Source organism: Filicampus tigris, chromosome 12, assembly GCF_054856515.1.
Source record: "Filicampus tigris isolate MCC_2025a chromosome 12, RoL_Ftig_1.0, whole genome shotgun sequence".
Lineage (NCBI taxonomy): Eukaryota > Metazoa > Chordata > Actinopteri > Syngnathiformes > Syngnathidae > Filicampus > Filicampus tigris.
The window spans coordinates 24,304,517-24,323,283 of NC_141228.1; the positions used below are offsets into that span (position 1 = coordinate 24,304,517).

The following is an 18,767-nucleotide window of genomic DNA, read 5'->3' on the forward strand; positions in this document are numbered from 1 at the left end:
AGCGTATAGCTAACCGAGTTGAGGTTTTTTAGAAAGGCGAAAGAACAAGGATGTGTCCTTGTTTCAAATGTTGCGTCGCAGAGGTTCTTGTATTCATTTCCCGGGCTCAAACTTCACTGTGACGTGTTTATGCAGCCGGTGGACTATGAAAGGCCCGTTCTGATGAGAAGTCCTGTCCTGCCTTTGCCCTTGCTTTTGTTCTCAGTAAGGTTCACATCACAAGAACCACCCTGGAGTGCTTGAACGGCGACTACGAGGTGGAACCCGGCTTTGGCCACAAGAGACACGCCTTCCTTCAGAAACATCACATCGAGACATTTTTCATCGTGCCGTCGCACAGACGCAAAGTACGGTTCACTCGTCCCACATGTTCTCTTTTTCCCTTGCCAGCGCACAGCTGGATAGGTGACACATCTGTCAGTGGTGTAACCGTTAAGCCTCTGATGCAGAATGGGAGGCAGGCCATGTGCTAAGCTGGCACACACACCACCATCTCACCCCAACCGTACATGTGCACAGTACACGCACGTTGCCGCTGGTTCTTAACATTGCGCAGTCATACTTGAGCGGCAAAATTACAAGCCATGTTTAGGAGTTTTCGTCTCCCGCCTTGTCTTCCATTGCTGCAGAATTCATCTTGGACGGTGTTCAAAAAGACACAGACGACCTTGAATTCATGCTAAAATTCACAATATGTGACCTTCGGGTGTGCCGGATGTTCTAAACTACTTAGCAGGGTTACAGTATAAATGTAGTGCATCCTAACAACAACAACCAGAATAGTAATCATATGGGTAATCATGAGAAACATGTTGACAAGATACGATCACATGCGGTGTGTGCTCAAGGACACGTGCCGTGTACTGAATGTTTATTTCCGTTCCGCATACCGTAAAATCCCGTGAATAACACGCACCCGTGTATAATATCAATCAATCAATCAATCAATCAATCACATTTTATTTATATAGCACTTTTCATACATAAAAATGCAACTCAAAGTGCTTTAAAACATTCAAAGCAAAACATAGAATTATCTTCAATCAAAAGAAAAGATAAATTATTTAAAAGTAAAATACGCACCCTCACCAACCTCCCCTCCAACAAAATCACCCTTAAGAAGCAGTTGCCTTTCTCTGGACTTGTGGATAATACGGTTCCCCAATTTGCTGGTATCTTATCAAAGTGAATAATAGGAAAGAATAAAGATTCAAAACTTCAAAACTTTACTACCACATTCGCCACCCACCCCCCCCACCGCCCTCGATTTGGGATCGCTCTATTTTTTTTTTTTCAATAAAATTAGCGTCATTCGAGGGATTTTACAGTAATTATTTAAGGAAGTCCGACAGGCTAATTGAATAATATACTTTTACATTATTACTCTAATGTTGTTGTTGTTAAAAGTATTTGAATGTGAACCTTATACTGTAGCCTACGGTGTATTACATCAGACTTCACCGCTTCAATGCTTCAACACAGCTCCCGTAAAGTATTCAATATATATGGGCATTTTATTAGAATAATGGAGGCATGCCGACGCCCGAGCTGTTATATTCAAACTCAGCTCGTATTTACGACTGAAGACTACAATACAAAGACAGTGACACTTGAAACATCTCTGACCGGCTTTGACTTTTGCAGATCTTTCCTGGCTTAATTCTGTCCGACATCAAACCAGCCAAGAGGATGAAGTTCAAGACTGTGTGCTACCTGCTTGTGCAACTGATGCACTGCAGGAAGATGTTCAAGGCGGAGATCCCCTTCTCAAATGTCATGACGTGTGAGGATGACGACAAGGTGAGTTGCGCGCGGCCCACGTTGAATGGTGTGAAAGTTCAAGCGTTTGAAGGGATTACGCCTCGGGGACCAGTTGTATAAACAAGTTTGGCACCGTTGGGCAAGCAAACCCGGGCAGCGGGTAAGATCGTTGCGCTCAACACGGACGGCACCGTGTGACATTCAAACATTCCATTTCCAGACATGTTTGGAACACAACAATGAGCGCTACAGAGAATGCATGGAGGGACACTTCATCTTTTGTTTTGCCCAAAATCTGTCGAGCAAATTTCCATCCCTCTTTGACGGAAACGAAACCGTATCTTCATGGGATTCCTCTTGCGTAGCAAGTGCTGTCAGGGATTGCCCTTGTTCAGTCGCCCTCCTCCATTGGCGCTCCATTTCGCTTTTCAGACACGAGTCGAGTCTTGACATGATACACTTTGTCTCTGATCTGTTTAGCAATAGAGTGCAGTATTAATAACGCTGATATCAATCCCCATTTGATACCAGCCTTTGTTCATCTAGAAATACCTTAAAAAACGCAATATCTACTAGAGATCATTTTGCGGCAGATTGCTTGGTATTTTTTCACTTTCAATTCCTGTTTCTCCATACTTTTGCCAGTGTACTCTGTTTTTACTTATCGTACTCAGCTATGTACTTAGAGTGCCATCTCTTAGGGAAGGAGGTCTCCGGGAGGGAGATGCGCTTTGCGTATGTAGCTCAACCAGAAAAAGACAAATATTTGGGAAATCTAATTCTTACACCAGTCAGGAGACCAATGAATTGAATGAAATTATTATGGTGTACCAAAATCGACAGATTCAAATACCTCTTTTTTTAGATGTTACACGCTAATAGATTTTAGCTTGCCCTTTTTAAAATCCTGACATTTTTCCATCTGTGCCTTGGCGCGTTGAAGGTAACCTACATTGTTCACTATTCTCATGGCCCTTATAAGCGTTACCTCACACCTCCACGCAATAAGAAAAATGTGGTCAAACGAGAGTGCAGTCTGGACATTACACCTTCATGAATTGCTCTGGCAAGGCGTTGTGTCTTTGTGCTGTGCGCGACAGCGGCGAGCTTTAAGGACTGCATCTGAGAAGTTAAGGAGTCGGACATCTTTCTCAGCCGCCACCAACCAGCACTCGCCAGGAACACGAGTCAACCGCCACATCGGACGCCTCATCGAAGCTCGCCAATCGGGGACGTCGGATCTCAATTACGTGACCTTGTTCTTTCGGAACCGAGATAGGGAGCGCAGGGTAAGACCGCCCGCACCCGCTGAGCATTTTTTCTCCCATACACAGCACTAATTCTTTTCCCCTTCCTCCCTTGCACCCACGCTTGTAGCCTATGATGTCTTTGTGTGTGAGTACATACGGGCGTGCGCGTGCGCGTGCGCTTGAGTAATCCACCCACCCTCTCAGGAGGGGTTGCAGATAATGATTTGGGAACGTCTCGGCGGCACACGTGATCGCTCTCCTATGTGTGCGTGGGTAGAGCAATAAATGAGACACAGAACGGAGCTTTTGGGCCTTACAAACATGGTTGAAATGCAAAAGCAAATCAGAAGCGGCAGCGTCTTGATTGGCCAAGTATGTGAAAACACAGCAGGAATTTCTCTCCCGTTGTATGACTTACACTAGTATTGCACTAACGAGCAGCTATGACAAACAAAGACGTGACACATAAGTCCAGGGAGTCTTTGTGTGATGTAAGATACCATATCGTTAGTGCTGTGCCGACGATGCGGAGAGTCATCAAGCAAAATAACGTGACCGGTAGTACCTTAATTACAAAACAATGACGGTTGTGCATTTAAAGTGATCCTGGACGAGATTTCAAAATGGACATAGAGGGGGCTCGCCAGACATTTCATAGAAGGTCATTCCAAAGGGAAGGACCGGCAACACAAAAGGCTCCATCACGCTTAGCCCTCGGTACCTCCAGCAGCGTCTGCTCCGCCGACCAGAGGCATGCAGGAGGCCTGGATGGAGTCGCTCGGAGGGGTCAGGTGGGACTATGCCAGGGTGTTTCCTACATAAATAACATTTGAAAGCTCTTATTATCCGACCAGCACTGGTTGGGTCTCATTTTTAACTGCAGGGGGCTAGGGTTAGGGTTAGGGTTAGGGTTAGGGTTAGGGTTAGGGTTAGGGCTAGGGCTAGGGTTAGGGTTAGGGTTAGGGTTAGGGCTAGGGTTAGGGTTAGCGTTAGGGCTAGGGTTAGGGTTAGGGTTAGGGCTAGGGCTAGGGTTAGGGTTAGGGTTAGGGTTAGCGTTAGGTGAGGGGAATGAACCGCCCACACCACCCCGAGGAGACTAAGCCCCTCGGCCGGTGAGGCAGAGGTGCACGGTCCTGCCTCCCGACCCCAAAACTCGTCCCACGGTCCACAAGCACCGCTAAAACACGTCTCTCTTGACTTTTGTTGTAGTTTATTTCACTCTTTCTGTATTTTGTTTCTTCTACATGCCATTCTTTAGCTTTCACTTATTTGTGTTCTCTCTGTTCTGCTTGATTTCGCCTTGGTTATAGAAGTAATAAGTTTCGTGCACTTTGTATTTTTCCGTTTCTTCTTTTTGGTTATGTTGATGCATCTGTATTTGATTTTCTAGGGATGGAGCCTGTCGCGACGTTTCGGATAACTATTTGTCCTTCCTCAGGCGAGGCCCCATCCTTCCCAATTTGGACTCTCCAATTTCCCCGTTTGGGTTGTGTTTCTTTTGTTCGTCATATTTTTGTTTTTGGTCATCTCTCTTGCATGTTTCTTTTTCTTCTTCTTCTGAATTTTTGTCTTCTCTTGCATGTGCTTCTATCATCTTTGCTTGGCTTTCCTACTCTTTATTTCTCATTTCTCTTGCATGTTTTCTTCTTCTAACTTTTTGTCATCTCCTGCATGTGCTTCTACCATCTTTGCTTGGCTTTTCTATTCTTTGCTTCTTCTTGCATGTTCTTCTTTGGTTCTTTTTATTCCATATTTTTGGCTTTCCCTCCCGTTAGTTTGGCACCCCCATATCTTTCCCCATCCATATGCTACAGAAGCAGCCGTCCTTTACTATCCAACTTCCTTTAACCTCCGTCACCTATCCTCCCCCTTTCCCCCAGACCCCTACAACAATACTAGCACTCCCATCCCTCAATTTAAATGGCTCTACGAGGTACAGCTTCTCGGAGCGATCCTTTTTTGGTTTATACATTTGGTTTTATTATTCCCACCCTTATGCACCCCCTATCACTCTCCAACTTTCCAGTGCTACTCTTATATTTTCGCCGTCCTTAGCTTTCCAACGTTCATAATCTGGGCTAGCATCGTGTAGAGACCCACGTTTGAGTTCAGGGACAGGTAGACCTCGGTTCCCCATCCCCAATTTTTATATCCTTTTTAATTTTGTTTAGATTCAGGGTCAATTTAGACATTAATTTCGTAGGCCAGATAGGGTTTAGTAGATTAGGGTTATTTCCGATTAGGGTTAGGGTTAGGGTTAGGGTTAGGGTTAGGGTTAGGGTTAGGGTTAGGGTTAGCGTTAGGGCTAGGGTTAGGGTTAGGGTTAACCCTGCCACTGGGCAGGTGCGTAGGCGTGGAGGAGCTCTGAGAGATAAGGTGAGAGGAGACCATTTCAAGGTTGAAAGACAAATAAAAGTATCTTAAAACAAACTCTAAAATGTAGAGGGCGCCAGTGAATGGGGTGCCACGATTGGAGTTATGTGCTCTCTCCTACGAGCTCCAGTCGGGAGGCCAGCGGCGGCATTTCGGACCAACTGGAGACGCTTGAAGGAGGACGATTGGTGCATGAAGCCCAGTCGATGTGAACTGATCGACTTTGGCCATACGGACCGATCAAGCTGGATGAATGACTGTTTCTCTCTTTGCGTCCTTTTCTTAGTACAACCAGATGTGTGACGAACATTTCATCGGCGCAGTGGTTGTCTCCCTGATCCTGGCTGCATTTTTTGGACTTGTCTATGTGTTAATGATCCCACAGTACGTTTCTTCCTTGATTCTTTGCTCATGATACAATCCCAAATGCACAGGTTTTTTTCTGGAGGGATGCCCAAATACTTCTCACTCCGATATTGCTCTTTCTCTGCCAGGGGGATGCTGGTCCTGCTTCTCTTGGTCTTGTGTGTCTGTTTTCATGTGGCCTGTGTCATGTACCTGCATCTTACCAGTGTTCAGGTAGGAACTTCTTATGCGCCTCCGTTCTATTGCCCCCGGTCCTCTTTGAGCACTGTTAGTGGCCGCCCATATCGCTTTGGCTTCATTCCAATGTCCATTTTCCAGCCTCCGACGGGTATAAACGCTCCCATTTTAGAAGAACTCTCTGTTCAATGAAGTGACTGTTAATGACATTGCCTTCGGACGATCTGCTAATTGATTTGCGGCGAGCAACGACAGAACCGAACAGTTACGTCAACGCCACTGTTTGCATCCAATTTGTCAACTCTTTTCCCAGCCAACCTTTTTTCTTTCTTTTGCTGTCAGTGCCAACCGGGCTGCCTGACCATGCAGATACGAACAGTGGTGTGCGTCTTCCTGGTTTTGCTCTCTTATTCCGTCACGCAGGCCTGCATGGTAAGTCCTGCAATTCTCGCACGACTCCAAACTGAAACGAACAATCAGTGAGGTTTCCCTCGAATGGAAATGAATTGGAATGCCTCAAATATTGTCGAAAAGGTTGTGTTGACGAAGCTAACGGGGCACCAAGCTTTCACCATGTCATATAGATACAGCGCGTACTGTATAAATACGAATGTGTGTGGGGGAATATTTGAGTGGGATTTCCCGTATCTATTCCAAGTCCGCTTCACTTGGTGCTTTTGCAGTTGTCTCGGCCAAATAGCGAGATTCCCTTGCATTTTTACAGGCGGGATTCATTCCGTGGGCTGGAGTTCAAGTCCGGTCCAACAGCACGTTGCAGGATTCCGCCGCAGACGCGTTTGGTGCTGAAGCGGCCAACGCCACAGCAGCGGCCTCCGCAGCGGCAGCGGCAGCGGCAGCGGCAGCGAGAGGCGGCCCAAGCTGGGCGTACGCGCTCTTGTCCTGCCTAGCTGGTACGCTCACCACCGTGCCCTACCTCAGAGTGTCTTCGCTCCCCAAACTCCTCCTGCTCCTCCTTTTGTCTGTGACCTACACCGTCACGGTGGAGACCAGCGGCTATCGGCAAGCTGTCGGGTAAGACAAAGGTCCGGCACCGGCTACTCTTTTGACCAGGTTGCAAGCACGTGCCTAACCCATTCTTTGCTTTTCCGTGCTTTGTATGAGTGCACCGTGGTATTTGAAAATAAAATAGTAGGGCAATTCTGATTGTGCTGCGATGTAGGTTCATGCAGGGATCAAACATACTGTCGTATGCTAACTCTGTCTGTTTGCATTTAGATTCAAAGCAAAACTTCCCCATTGTAAATATTGAAGAATTCATTTGTTCCATGGCCATCCTAAAAGCTTTAATAACTCCACGAACAACATTTGAATTCCATTGCAAGGACCAGTTAGTGAGATTGTGTAGCGTAAGGGAATACATGAATCCACTGACATGTTTATGAAACCGGTGGAAGTATTGGGAATGAGAGATCCGCTTCCTCCATCACACATTTGATCCTTCTTCACGCCGCACTAATTCATTTCTATAATTTCAAATGTAAAACACTTCAAAATGTTGTGTCGCGTTTATTCCGGTTTTTTTTTTCCTTTCACCAATCTCAACCTATTCTCCAGCTTGTCGTACAACGCCAGCGGGACGGAGGGAGACGTGCGTTTGACTTTCCTACGTTGACATTTTGAATTCCACTTCTGTAATCGTGATCGCTTTTCTCGGGCGTCGCCCCAAAAGCAGCGAGACACACGCGTGTTGAATGACACGCGCTCACTTGTGAGTTTTGCGTCAGTCTCGAGTCTTGCGCGATTCAACCTCGGAGGTTTTGAGCCGCTTGAGAGTCTTCAAATTGCAAACGTCCGGAATTGAATTGAGAGGTCCCTCCGCGGTGCCATTAGTTGTGCACCAGTCCGGGCCGAAGCCACAGTTAGCCGCAACAGGCACAGCACACCTGCAACACGATTGAGCACGAGCGCTTCCTGAAATGGACGGATGGATGGAAGGTAGCGCCAATCGGGACATCATTGAAACGAATGCAGGCTCTGCAAAACGTCCTTTTCTTCAACACTGTGCTTGACTGACTTTGTTGTATTTGATTTGATTTGGTGGCCTCCGTCATTCAAACATTTGCATTTTGGCTCCGCATTTTGTGAGCAGGTCATGTTGCGCTCTGTCTTTCAGCGGTGGCTTTCTCCACACTCGGGCTTCTGATCCTGTCTTGGCTGTCTTGCTGTTCTCCGCAGCTCTGGCTCTCCACTCGAGGCAGCTCGACCTCAAGCTGCGGCTTGACTACCTGTGGGCGACTCAGGTGCGTTTCCCGGCGAGCCGTTCGACGGCCACTCGGTCCGACTTGTAATGACTGAGGAGCCTTAACGATATAGGGCGGGGCGTACCGTTCAATACCGTTTTGACTCTCTGATGGCTGGGAGATCAGATCACTGCCTTTGATCAATGCGCATCTGATCTAAAACAAGTTGCATTTTGGAAAATATAAAAACGGGAACTGACCTTTGCCCCAATAAATAAAGTAAGTCATCCCAGACCGTACGGCATAAATGAAATTCTCAACATACTCAAATGCGTTGGCGCACGTGGCAAAGATAAGGCGTGTTGTGCATTCGGATTTGACTTTTGTCCTTTTTGTCCGCGTCTGTCTCGTTAGGTTATTGTGTCCCGCGGCCACTCGCGTCTTGTCCGGCTGTTGCCGGTTGTCCCGTCAGTCGCTGGTTTCTCAGTCTCCTGCCTTGGTGCTGCCGCTTCATTGTTTGTGTTTGCTGTCGGCTGTCGTCACCCTTGCAAGTCGTGTTGCTGTTGTTGTTGTTGTTGTTGTTGTTGTTGTTGTTGTTGTTGTTGTTGTGTTGAGTCTCATCCCAGTGCTTTTGAAACCTGGATAACAAAAGATGGGGAATGTGTAATGAAAGCAAAAATAGTAGCTACCGATTGAGAGACCCGACCTGAGTGCATCTTTTTCTTTTCAAAACTTCAACACAACTCCAAGTCCAGTTAATTGCGATTCTCTTGACTACATGAAGGCAAAGGTCGAAGGTGAACTGAATGAAGAAAGGGCTCATCGGGCTCTTAGTGAATGTGGCGTCTTGCCGTTTATCTGATTGGCGTTGCCACGGCGTCACCTTCTGCCCAGAGCGCCGCGCATTTTGCAAGCCGTCGGCCCATTCCGTCCGAGCGTATCGAACAAACACAAAGACTCTTGACAATTCTAAATGCTGCTTTTTACTTCGCTTTGTTCCTGCTTGCACTTTGAACTTTGACCCCAAGCGACGCTTCCCCAACCCAACATTTTCCCGAATGGCATGATAGTGCCTGCCTGGCATTCTATTCCGCCTTCCATTCCTTTTGCCTTTTCAACATCATTTCTGGTTTGACTTTGCTTTTGGCTTCTCTCATCCCCAGTGGAGGCTTTTCTTTTCATTTTCTTTGACCACTTCATTGCCTTTAACCCCAACAAAACTCAGTTCTCCTTCCAAGGTTCACTACAATAGATGTCTAGTCCTCTCTGTTGGAATGTCCCGTTTCAAATGTGATGAGCACAGCCAACAGGAAAGACTGAAAGCAAACAGGAGACTAGCTGGCGAGACCACGAGGTGCAGCAGGACTAGACACGAGTGGGCGGAGGGAGCTGAGTGGTTGACACAAAGCCCAGAACAGGTGGAAAGAGGAACCTCAGAAGCGAGACAAGACATGAGAAAGGGAACAAAAGATCAAACCAAAGTCGATCTAAAAGAAAATGAACAAAAACACACATCGTGGCACACGCACTGCATTTTGAGTCTTTCACTTTCATTGAAGCTGCCGGAAAAGTTTCAGGTTAGGTTGCGTAATGCCCGCCATCATGTTCTGCAACATATCAACAGATTAGTGGGAATATGTTTCATCTTTCAAATAATCCACCAGATGCCATATGTAGAGTATTTGTTAAGTTCTGCTTCAAAATAAAAATGGCCTTGAAATTTCCACTGACATTAGCGGCGTTGAACAGCAGCGTTTCTCAAAGAGTTGATTATTTTCAATTTGATTCTGCTTAGTTATTGCAGAAAACTAAGGCTTACTGAACAAATGTGCTCAGATGTAGGAAAAGGCCTAACGCTGTTATATGAATGGTTTCTATGGGTCCCCCACGCACACTTGTGTGAGGTGAGAAATTCAAGTGGACCGCCATGAAAAGTAACGCATCATCCCCCCCTAGTGAATAGAACATGTCACCACGAGCCCAGCTCAGTGGGAATGAGACGGTAGCAGAATGACGGCGCTCTTTTTGTTTCCCCGATGTCCTGCGTGACGGCGCCCAGGCCGAGGAGGAGCGAGACGACATGGAGAAAGTGAAACTGGACAACAAGCGGATCCTCTTCAACCTGCTGCCGGCACACGTGGCTCAACACTTCCTCATGTCCAACCCCAGGAACATGGTGAGCATGCCGCCGCCGCCACCTTCCGCAGGCGGGTCCACACGGACGGACGGGCTCAACATGCGCTCGCGGCTCTTTGACACGCGCAAAAGCTTGCTGGAGACGTCGTCATGAGACATATCGCGCTCAAGAGCAACTAGTGATCAACAGCGACCAAATGACGACCAAAAGGTGAAGCCAAGACCTCATCATTCAAGGAATGGCAGGAAGTGGCCTTTCGTAGGACACAATCCCGATAGAGCTTGGACTCATTGCACTTGCGGGTGAGCTGCAGCCTTTTCCAGCTGACTTTGGGTGACAAACATCCCTAACCCTCCCAGATATACCAGTCGCAGTTAACAATGAACAGCCAGCAAAGTAACAATCCTTAGCAATTACGCGCACGTCGATGGAAAGTGTGAGAAAGGCAGAGTGGCTGAAGAAAGCCCACTGAAGTCCAGGAAAGCCGCAGCCAGGAACTCCCGAGCCAAGACCCGAAAGCCGAAGCTCACAAGTAGGAGGCAAATGCGCTGATGGCACGGTCCCGGTCGGAGGGAGTGCGCGCTCCCAACCGAGGTAGCGCTGAGGAAATAAGCTGCGCTTACCATCGAGTGTTTCTTCATGAAGCCGAGTGCGTGAAAAGGATTCGATCGTGCAGATCGCTTGACAATGATCAGTGCGCGTGGGAAAATGCAGGAGCTCCTGAGGCTCCCTTCCTTCAGGAAGGACCTTTCGGCCGCAAAATGTCCCTGTCACAACGCGGCTCGGTGTCCATAAAGACTTCGTCTGGGTTCAACTCCAACCGTGCACGGTTTCACCACACAGCAAGCGCGCCTGGAAAATGGTTGCGAAGGCGCGCACCTTCAGCTGACGCGTATCCTTTGCCGACAAATTGATTTGGCCAATGTCTTCTCTTGTTGTTTTGCCTGTTTTAAAAGTGCGACCGGCAGAAACTCACTCCCCCGTGCACTCCCTGTCCCCGTCAGGACTTGTACTACCAGTCCTACGCTCAGGTGGGAGTACTGTTTGCCTCCATTGCCAACTTCAACGACTTCTACATCGAGTTGGATGGAAACGACATGGGCGTCGAGTGTCTGCGGCTGCTCAATGAGATCATTGCTGACTTTGATGAGGTGAACGCATGATTTGAGCGTCGTCGTCGTCATCCTCAGCCTTTAGTAAGCAAACAAGCGCCTTCAGTACGCAAACCCTCCGTGCTTCTGATTTGAAACGGCTCCATACTTGGCAAACGGTCCCGTTTAAAATCACGGACGTTGTAAGTTACAGCGGGGCAAAGTTGGCGCCCGTTTTTCACCCAAGACGACGGTCCTTGTCCGGGGAATGCCAAACGTAATTTTTCCATTGGATTGCAGCGGTAACTTCTGAAATCAAGAGGGAGCATACAGAAATATTTTCTGGCACTGACGGAAAAACGTGTTTGTTTCTCTAAACATAGCTCAGTTTCACTCGCAGTTTGTTTGTCTAAGGCACCCAATACGCTGTTTGAATGACACCTTTTCTTGCGAGTAAAAAAATGTCAGGTATCCGTCAACAGACACGTGTTCCATCACTTTCTGGTTGAGCGCAACAATCCGACCGTCGTCATCTGTATTCCTTGCTTTTGGAAAACATCGTTTTAGTCTTGTCATAATTACGAGTGCCGAAGATTTTTCAGAATGACAAATCAGTTTGCTCACGTTCTACGCAACTGGCTGAAGATGAAGCCGCACAATATTGCGCGGTGTCGTCCGCATGAAAGTGAAAGTTGGCATCAGTGACATTTTGCCACAGGACATTTCTATAAGTAGTCAATGAACTGGTCCCCAGTAGGATACCGTTCGGAATAAATAAAGTGTATGAGTAAAGTCCGCCAATCTAAAGCCTTTGTGTTCTGCCACTGAAGTAATTAGCCAAGCGTTTGACTACTTTTGGAAACAAGACAAGTGTCACATTGTTGCATTTTGAAGCTTTTGCGATGGCGCGTGAAGGGAACTACGGAAAGAAAGTGACTGTCATTGTTCCTTTCCTATACAAAGCCATAGAAGGCCATTTTATTTGTATAGCGCATTTCACAACAGCAGGAGCTGTAACAAAGCACTTTACATATGTTTTGTGTTTCCAATTGCGATTGCCTTGTCTTTCTTTTTAGCTGATGGATAAGGAGTGCTACCGGGACATTGAGAAAATCAAGACGATCGGCAGCACGTACATGGCTGCCGTGGGGCTGGTTCCGGCTACTGGCTCGAAGGTACGCATGCTCGATCTGGCCTTTCACCACCACAAGGAAGCGTGTCGCTCAAAGTAGTCTTTTCATGCCGTGTTGGTCTTCACCTTTATCGGTTGCGCACGTTTGACTCCGGCAATCCATTGCGGGGGATTGCCGGGCGGCCTTCTGCGGTCATCCGGCGTGTGAAAGTCCCACAGAGCCGACAGACGACACAAGACTTTTTGAAAGCTGTCCGCAACAACGCAAACGCAAACGCGAAGCCACGGGCGCCGCGCGTCGGCGGTCTCGTCACGCTGCTTTCGGCTGCCTTCCTCCTTGTGTGCGTTTTAGGTGTGATGATTGTGTGCGTGGGTTTCACGTGTGTGCATTTCATGTTTTTCAGGCCAAGAATTCCATCAGGTCACATCTATGCACAGTATCCGATTTTGCCATTGAGATGTTCGATGTCCTGGATGCCATTAACTATCAGTCTTACAATGACTTTGTGCTCAGAGTAGGTGAGTGAAGCGCGAGTGAGTGCCTACTCGCGCGCGCACTCGCACTCACGCGCACGCGCACGGCCGCAAACGTAACGGGCGACTGTGACCTCTCTTGCGCCGGACACGAGTGGCGCTGATTGGCGGTAGGTGGGCTAGGAAATGCATCAGCGAGAGGCGGCGCGTTCCGTCCAGGAAAGTCGTCACAAGGGCACCTGACGCGTGTGGCTTCCATTGTGCCGAGTATCCTGTGGCGAGGCCGCCACGGCGGCTCGCAGCGGAGCGCACGGTGTCGCCCTCCTCCCCTGCAGACTGGGCGGCTCCGTTCAGAGTTACGCCGTGTGTTTATGAAGCGACTCTGCGCAAACACTTTTGTTTCTTCCCCAACGACCGGATTCCTTGAACATGCAGAAAAGCAAGTAGTCAGCAATTACGGCAGTATAAAAATGAGGCTGAACGCAGCCAGGCCAAATTGACAACGCCACAGGCAGGCCAGCAAAAGTAGAGATGCTTTTCTTCCCCAAAGCTTTAAAAGGGGAAATCTTTTGAAGGATGAATATGTTTGTTTGGGCCAATGGCTTTTCTACAATGCAAATGCAACGCTCGAGGCATGCGGTTCAAGTTTGCCGCTTTGAATCCTGCTGGCGCTGTCTGTGCGTGTTGCATCTTTAACACGGCCATGGCAGCGCTGCTCGTCTTGTCGGTGTGCCTTTGGTCAAAAATGTTCACTCATTGGAATATGTGCACGACGGCATGACGTTTGTTTGTTTTTTAACAGCAAGTGCTTTTGCTTTACAGTGCGGTAGTTAGCTTTGCTAGACACTGTGTCTTGTCTTGTTTACTAAGAGGGAAGTGGGATAAGTACAATTGCAAACGCGTGCTGATTTCCCCACTAAAATGAAGCGTCTGGGATTTGGGGTTGGATTTCTTTGAGCAGAAAGAGACTAATGTCAAGAAGTCCTGCACAAGACTGGAATGCAATACATATTAGTAAGAAGAGTGCTGAGGTCAAAACAGCAGTTTGATCAATCAGGCTCCCCCCAAAAGAGTCGCTCATGTGGCGTAAGAACGATCATGAGAACTAAAGGTCTCAAGGCAGTTGAGACCGCAGTCTGTACTGCGGAAGCACAACTCTTGTAGTGACAGTTGGAGAAACGGTCCGGCAGAGCCAGAAGGGAGCTCCTCCTATGACCTCAAGCCCATTGAAACCTCAAGAGGAGAGGAGCCAGGAGCCGGAAGATTCCTCTTTCGCCATCCTCCCATCTTGTGAAGCACTCTCGCACAAGAGGAGCTGCTGCTGCTGCTGCAAATATTCACATCAGGTCTACGAAGAATTATGGCGCATTCGATTGAAAAGAATTCTTTCTTAATGTGGTTTTTTTTTTTTTTTTGCCCATTGAATAAATGCACTTGAATTCTTTTTTTTTTTTTATGTTGGGCTAGATTATTTCACATAAAAGTGCATTTCTTCGAAGCTAAAGCAGGCATCTTAAGCAGGAGCGTGAGTAATTACGGAGGGCCGTGTACATTCCAATGTTTGCCGTAATTTAGGAAAGAACAGGATGTCCTCAGGTATGTGAGTAATTAGGCTCTTTGGCAACTACGAGTCCTGGATGACGCACTGAGAGGCCCGCGGGTGCCGTGCAAGGGCGGGGTGGCAATTGGGCATTCTCTGGGCTGGTCTGATCCAGCATTTATTTGATTTGGTTTGATTTTTACAAATGGGTCCTAACTCCTATACGAAGGGTACCTTCCAACGGCGGGCCTTGCATTGTCACACGGACCTTTTTTTCTGCCTCAGACGCAAGCAAGCATTTTGAGTGGGGATGAGTCCGATCGGAAGTCCAACTGCTTCTTTGTAGAATAATCTGCTAAATCCATCTATTTGCGTCCTGACGAGCTTTGCTGCAGAAATGAGCTTCGAGAGGCGAGACATTGCACATTGTTGGTTTTTGGTTTGTGCTCAGGAATCAATGTGGGTCCAGTGGTGGCAGGAGTCATTGGGGCCAGGCGGCCTCAGTATGATATCTGGGGAAACACCGTCAATGTGGCGAGCAGAATGGACAGTACCGGAGTGCAAGGGAAAATACAGGTAGGCACAGTCGCAATGTCGTGTCAGCTCCTCAAATCCCCAAGGAGTCGCGAGTGGAGACTGAAGGTGCTATGAGCAGAAATCGCAGGCTATTTCCACCTAACAGCTCTCAGCAGCTCACGTGACGCCTTGACATATTATTTACGGAATAGCGGCTTCAAAACTTGTCCAGAGTTTCTGCTTGAATTTCTTTTCAGGGCGGCCTCCCAGCGGTGCCGTTTGGATGTGCTCCAAAGGTTCTCACTAGAGTTGCCGTCACACACGTGAATCCGTCAAAGAAATCCAAGCAGAACCCCTGCACGCCTGCGTTTTTGCCAAAGTGCTCGCTCGAGCGGCGTTGACTTTTCTTGCATGTGTGAGGGACGTGCTTCCGGACCTGCTCCGGAGTGCCTTGAGATAACTTGGGCTGTGAATCGGCGCTTTGGTATAGGAATGGAATGAGCCGTACTCGGCTCGGATCGGATATGTCGGCTGGAGTATGCGAAGGCTTTCAAAGGTCAGCGTTTTTTACGTTGTTTTTTTTTTCCCAGGTGACCGAAGATGTCTACCGCGTCATCGCCGACCACTACAAGTTTGTTTGCCGGGGCCAAGTCAGTGTCAAGGGCAAAGGTCAGATGCTCACGTACCTCCTGGAAGAGCGGCGGCAAAACCGCCCTCCTTCGCAATCCCTTCAGCAGCGCGGCGCTGCCGAGCGGCGCTTAAGCAGCTTGGGCCAAGGCAACGTGCGCACCAGGTTGAGCCCCGCCCCTGCGGTGAGCGCCTACGCCGCCGTCAGGACGCCCGGCCCCTGCGCGGCCAGAGCAACGAGCTCCGCCGGCACCACTCGCTACCTGCCGTCCGTCCCCACCGAGCTGGTGTGATGTCCACCGTCTCCACTTGGGAGGAGTACAAAATTGGGGGCGGAGCCAAGAAAGCCCAGCGAAGGCGGCCCTCCGGCTTCTGTTGCTAGGGCGCGCCGTGGCCAGTGGGAGTCCTGGACCTGAGCCTAGTCCGCAGCCTCCAGCGGACCCCCCGCCCCAATGCTCGAGTCTTGTTTGTCGGTTGACGCCGAGCAAGGGCGTCATGGCCTGCGTACAGGATGGCCTGTGCTCAAAACCCAAGGACGTGTGCAGGATTTGAGTAGCGACTCCAAAGCGCATCGATGTAAGCAAAAATCAGCATGAAAACACGGCCAGCGGACGGTGTAGCACGCAAGTCTCTTGCTCGCACATTCCTTTAAGGACATGAGCCGAGCCGAGCCGAGCCGAGCCGAGCCGCGACCTTTTTCACAGGATCAAACCAAATCAGCGATATTGCCTTAGTGTCGACTTCTCCGAGCGAGTTGACCGCCCCTCCATGCGGACGTTTGGAGATGTTGTTCATTTCTCGCCGGGGCATCGGCGACAACGTGGAGCAGAGCAGAGCAGCGTACGTTTGAGCGTGGACGGAGCCCAATGTGTAATTATGCTCTAAAGTGCAACAGGGGCACGGCCTTGAATGGGTGTCGCGTCGGCGTGCGCTCCAGGCCGCTGCATCGTAAACCTCCGATGGAACATGAGGTGAACTTGCTCTTTGGGGGGGGCCGAGCTGCTCGCATACGTGCGCGAAGCCACACTGCTGCATTCCAGTCAAGTTGCTGTTTGTTTGCCTGCGACGCTTGACTTCCAGATTCTTCCTTGTCAAATTGTAGCAATAAAAGGCTTTGCGTGCTGTCGCAGCATTTTCCCCTTTGCATGCTGTAGCCGGCCGGATCCTCGCTCGATGGGATGGTCGATTCGGCTCATCGAAAGCGCGCCGTTCGCCGCTCGAGCCTGTCGTCGCGTGCGGTGTAAAGCATGACTTGGAAAGCCTATTTTCTGTATTACGTGATTGTGACTCATTCCTGGTAGAATTCAAACAAAACCAAGAAGAAAAAAAGCCCCTTTTTCTTGTTGAAACGCTCTCATAGTCAACCATTTTCACGTCAACGTCAAATCAGATTCCACGCGTGAGCTGAAGTCGTCTTCCTGTCGAGTGCAAATTGCGATTCCTCGGCGGGCTAGCATGCTACACGCTAACAAGGAATCCCCCTACCTACCGGCGAGCCGGAAGCTGAGCGCGCAAGCGGAGCGGCAAGTGGGCCGATGAAGTTGTCTGCATGCGCTCAGTGCTCTTGAACGGGAGGGACGGCGCTTTCTTGAGCCAGCTCGGAAATATCCCAACCCATCTCAGGAGAAGCGTGAGGCTCGGTCCTCCGCGCTCTTCTCGGCCGTCCGTTGCTTTCTAATGTGCCAACCTATTTTCCTCGACATATCAAAAGCCGTCGGCGTTGAGCTGTAGCACAACGAATGTGTGAGTGCGCTACGTGTGGATTTGCTTTGTTGAATGCCTCAATTTGGATTCTTGGCGTGGTTTTCTATCGAGGCAAAGGGGCCGAATGTTGCCTGCCGCTTATACGGAATGGATGTTGTACTTGAAATGGTTTGACTGGCAATGTTATATACTGTAGTTATATACAATGGCAATGTTATATACTGTAGCTCCGATGCTTGCTTGACATTTGTCAAAAAGGTGACCACTGCCGACTTTTTTTTACCGTGGTTTCAAGTTGATGGGGGTCCTTCTGTACAATACGTCCCTGTAAATGGCTTATTTTCATATTTGATGCAATTGTTGTATGTAGCTACTGCTCACTATTCGACATTGTAGTCTTTTGCAGAACTCGCTTCGAGATTCTTTCCTCTTTTGTTGAAGATGTATTCGATTGAGATGTTGTATGTCCATTGAAAGCACATACGATATTTTGTACACGCGTTTGCATCTGGAATGCCACTGAAATGTTGTGATTATGAAAATAAAGCCAGAGGAGATGGTGTCACGGGGGGCGGGGGGCTCCACTTTCTCTACCAAACAAACTACGTACAAAGTCTCATGGGGGGGAGGAGGAAAAGCAGGAGCTGAGCGAAAGAGCGACACTCGAATGCCAAGCTGATTCCAGCGATGTTGTTCTGAAGTAACGTCATTCCAAACAGCGCACACACACACACCACGCCGCACACACAGCGTACAGCAAGGACAGCACGCCACCAAGAGAGGTTCGCTCACCTTTTTAGATCAAGCAGTTCCACTGCTTCATACTTGACAACTTTGGAAAAGCAGAGGCAGTAACATTGAGAAGAAAATAAATCCAGAGTATCAGTATACATTTGTGTGTGTGCGTGTTTGTGTGCGCCTACACAAAAGTAAGTACAGTATACCGTTGCAAGAGCTTTTCAGGTACATTGTTTCTTCATTTGCTTTCGTCCATTCCTTTCCATTTTGAACACGGCAAGTCACTTAAGTTTCTCATCACACCGTCGCGGAATGTCCAAAAGCTTTGAGAGGATCGCAGCAGCGTCGCAAGCGTCCGCGCGACGCCGCCGCCGCCAGGCCATTGCCGGCTCACTTCCGGCCTTCGTGCGCTGGCCGCTGGCGCGTTTCCCAGCTCGGCCTTCATTCAGCGGGGTCACCCAATTCATCTCTTCGTCCCACCGCTAGCACCAGGGCGAAATAAGTGCGCGTGAAACTTGCCGCTGTCCACCTGCTCTTGCGTGTGTCAGTGCCCATTTGTTGGATTTTGTTGCGCGCCGAGCAAATGTCGCAACATTTCTAATGCGCGCGTGTTGTGACCCAATTAGACCAATGGGGATTAACACACGTACGGGACAAACACACCTAAACAGATTGGGCTG

At 48.8% G+C, this 18,767-nt stretch overlaps 1 protein-coding gene across 2 annotated transcripts in view; it reads left to right on the top strand.

Annotated features, from left to right (window-relative positions):
- The window catches only part of adcy1a (adenylate cyclase 1a), a 29,965-nt gene extending 11,726 nt beyond the window's left edge, over positions 1 to 18,239 (top strand). For both annotated transcript variants that reach the window (XM_086047130.1, XM_086047131.1), the window contains exons 7-20: positions 206 to 347; positions 1,645 to 1,800; positions 2,862 to 3,050; positions 5,671 to 5,768; positions 5,879 to 5,963; positions 6,270 to 6,359; positions 6,652 to 6,959; positions 8,062 to 8,188; positions 10,188 to 10,304; positions 11,270 to 11,416; positions 12,433 to 12,531; positions 12,893 to 13,007; positions 14,954 to 15,078; positions 15,609 to 18,239. In XM_086047130.1, coding sequence (XP_085903256.1) covers positions 206 to 347; positions 1,645 to 1,800; positions 2,862 to 3,050; positions 5,671 to 5,768; positions 5,879 to 5,963; positions 6,270 to 6,359; positions 6,652 to 6,959; positions 8,062 to 8,188; positions 10,188 to 10,304; positions 11,270 to 11,416; positions 12,433 to 12,531; positions 12,893 to 13,007; positions 14,954 to 15,078; positions 15,609 to 15,938 — 2,128 coding nt within the window. In that variant the 3' untranslated portion in view covers positions 15,939 to 18,239. The remainder of the gene's footprint in view (positions 1 to 205; positions 348 to 1,644; positions 1,801 to 2,861; positions 3,051 to 5,670; positions 5,769 to 5,878; positions 5,964 to 6,269; positions 6,360 to 6,651; positions 6,960 to 8,061; positions 8,189 to 10,187; positions 10,305 to 11,269; positions 11,417 to 12,432; positions 12,532 to 12,892; positions 13,008 to 14,953; positions 15,079 to 15,608) is intronic.
- Positions 18,240 to 18,767: the final 528 nt, after the last annotated feature.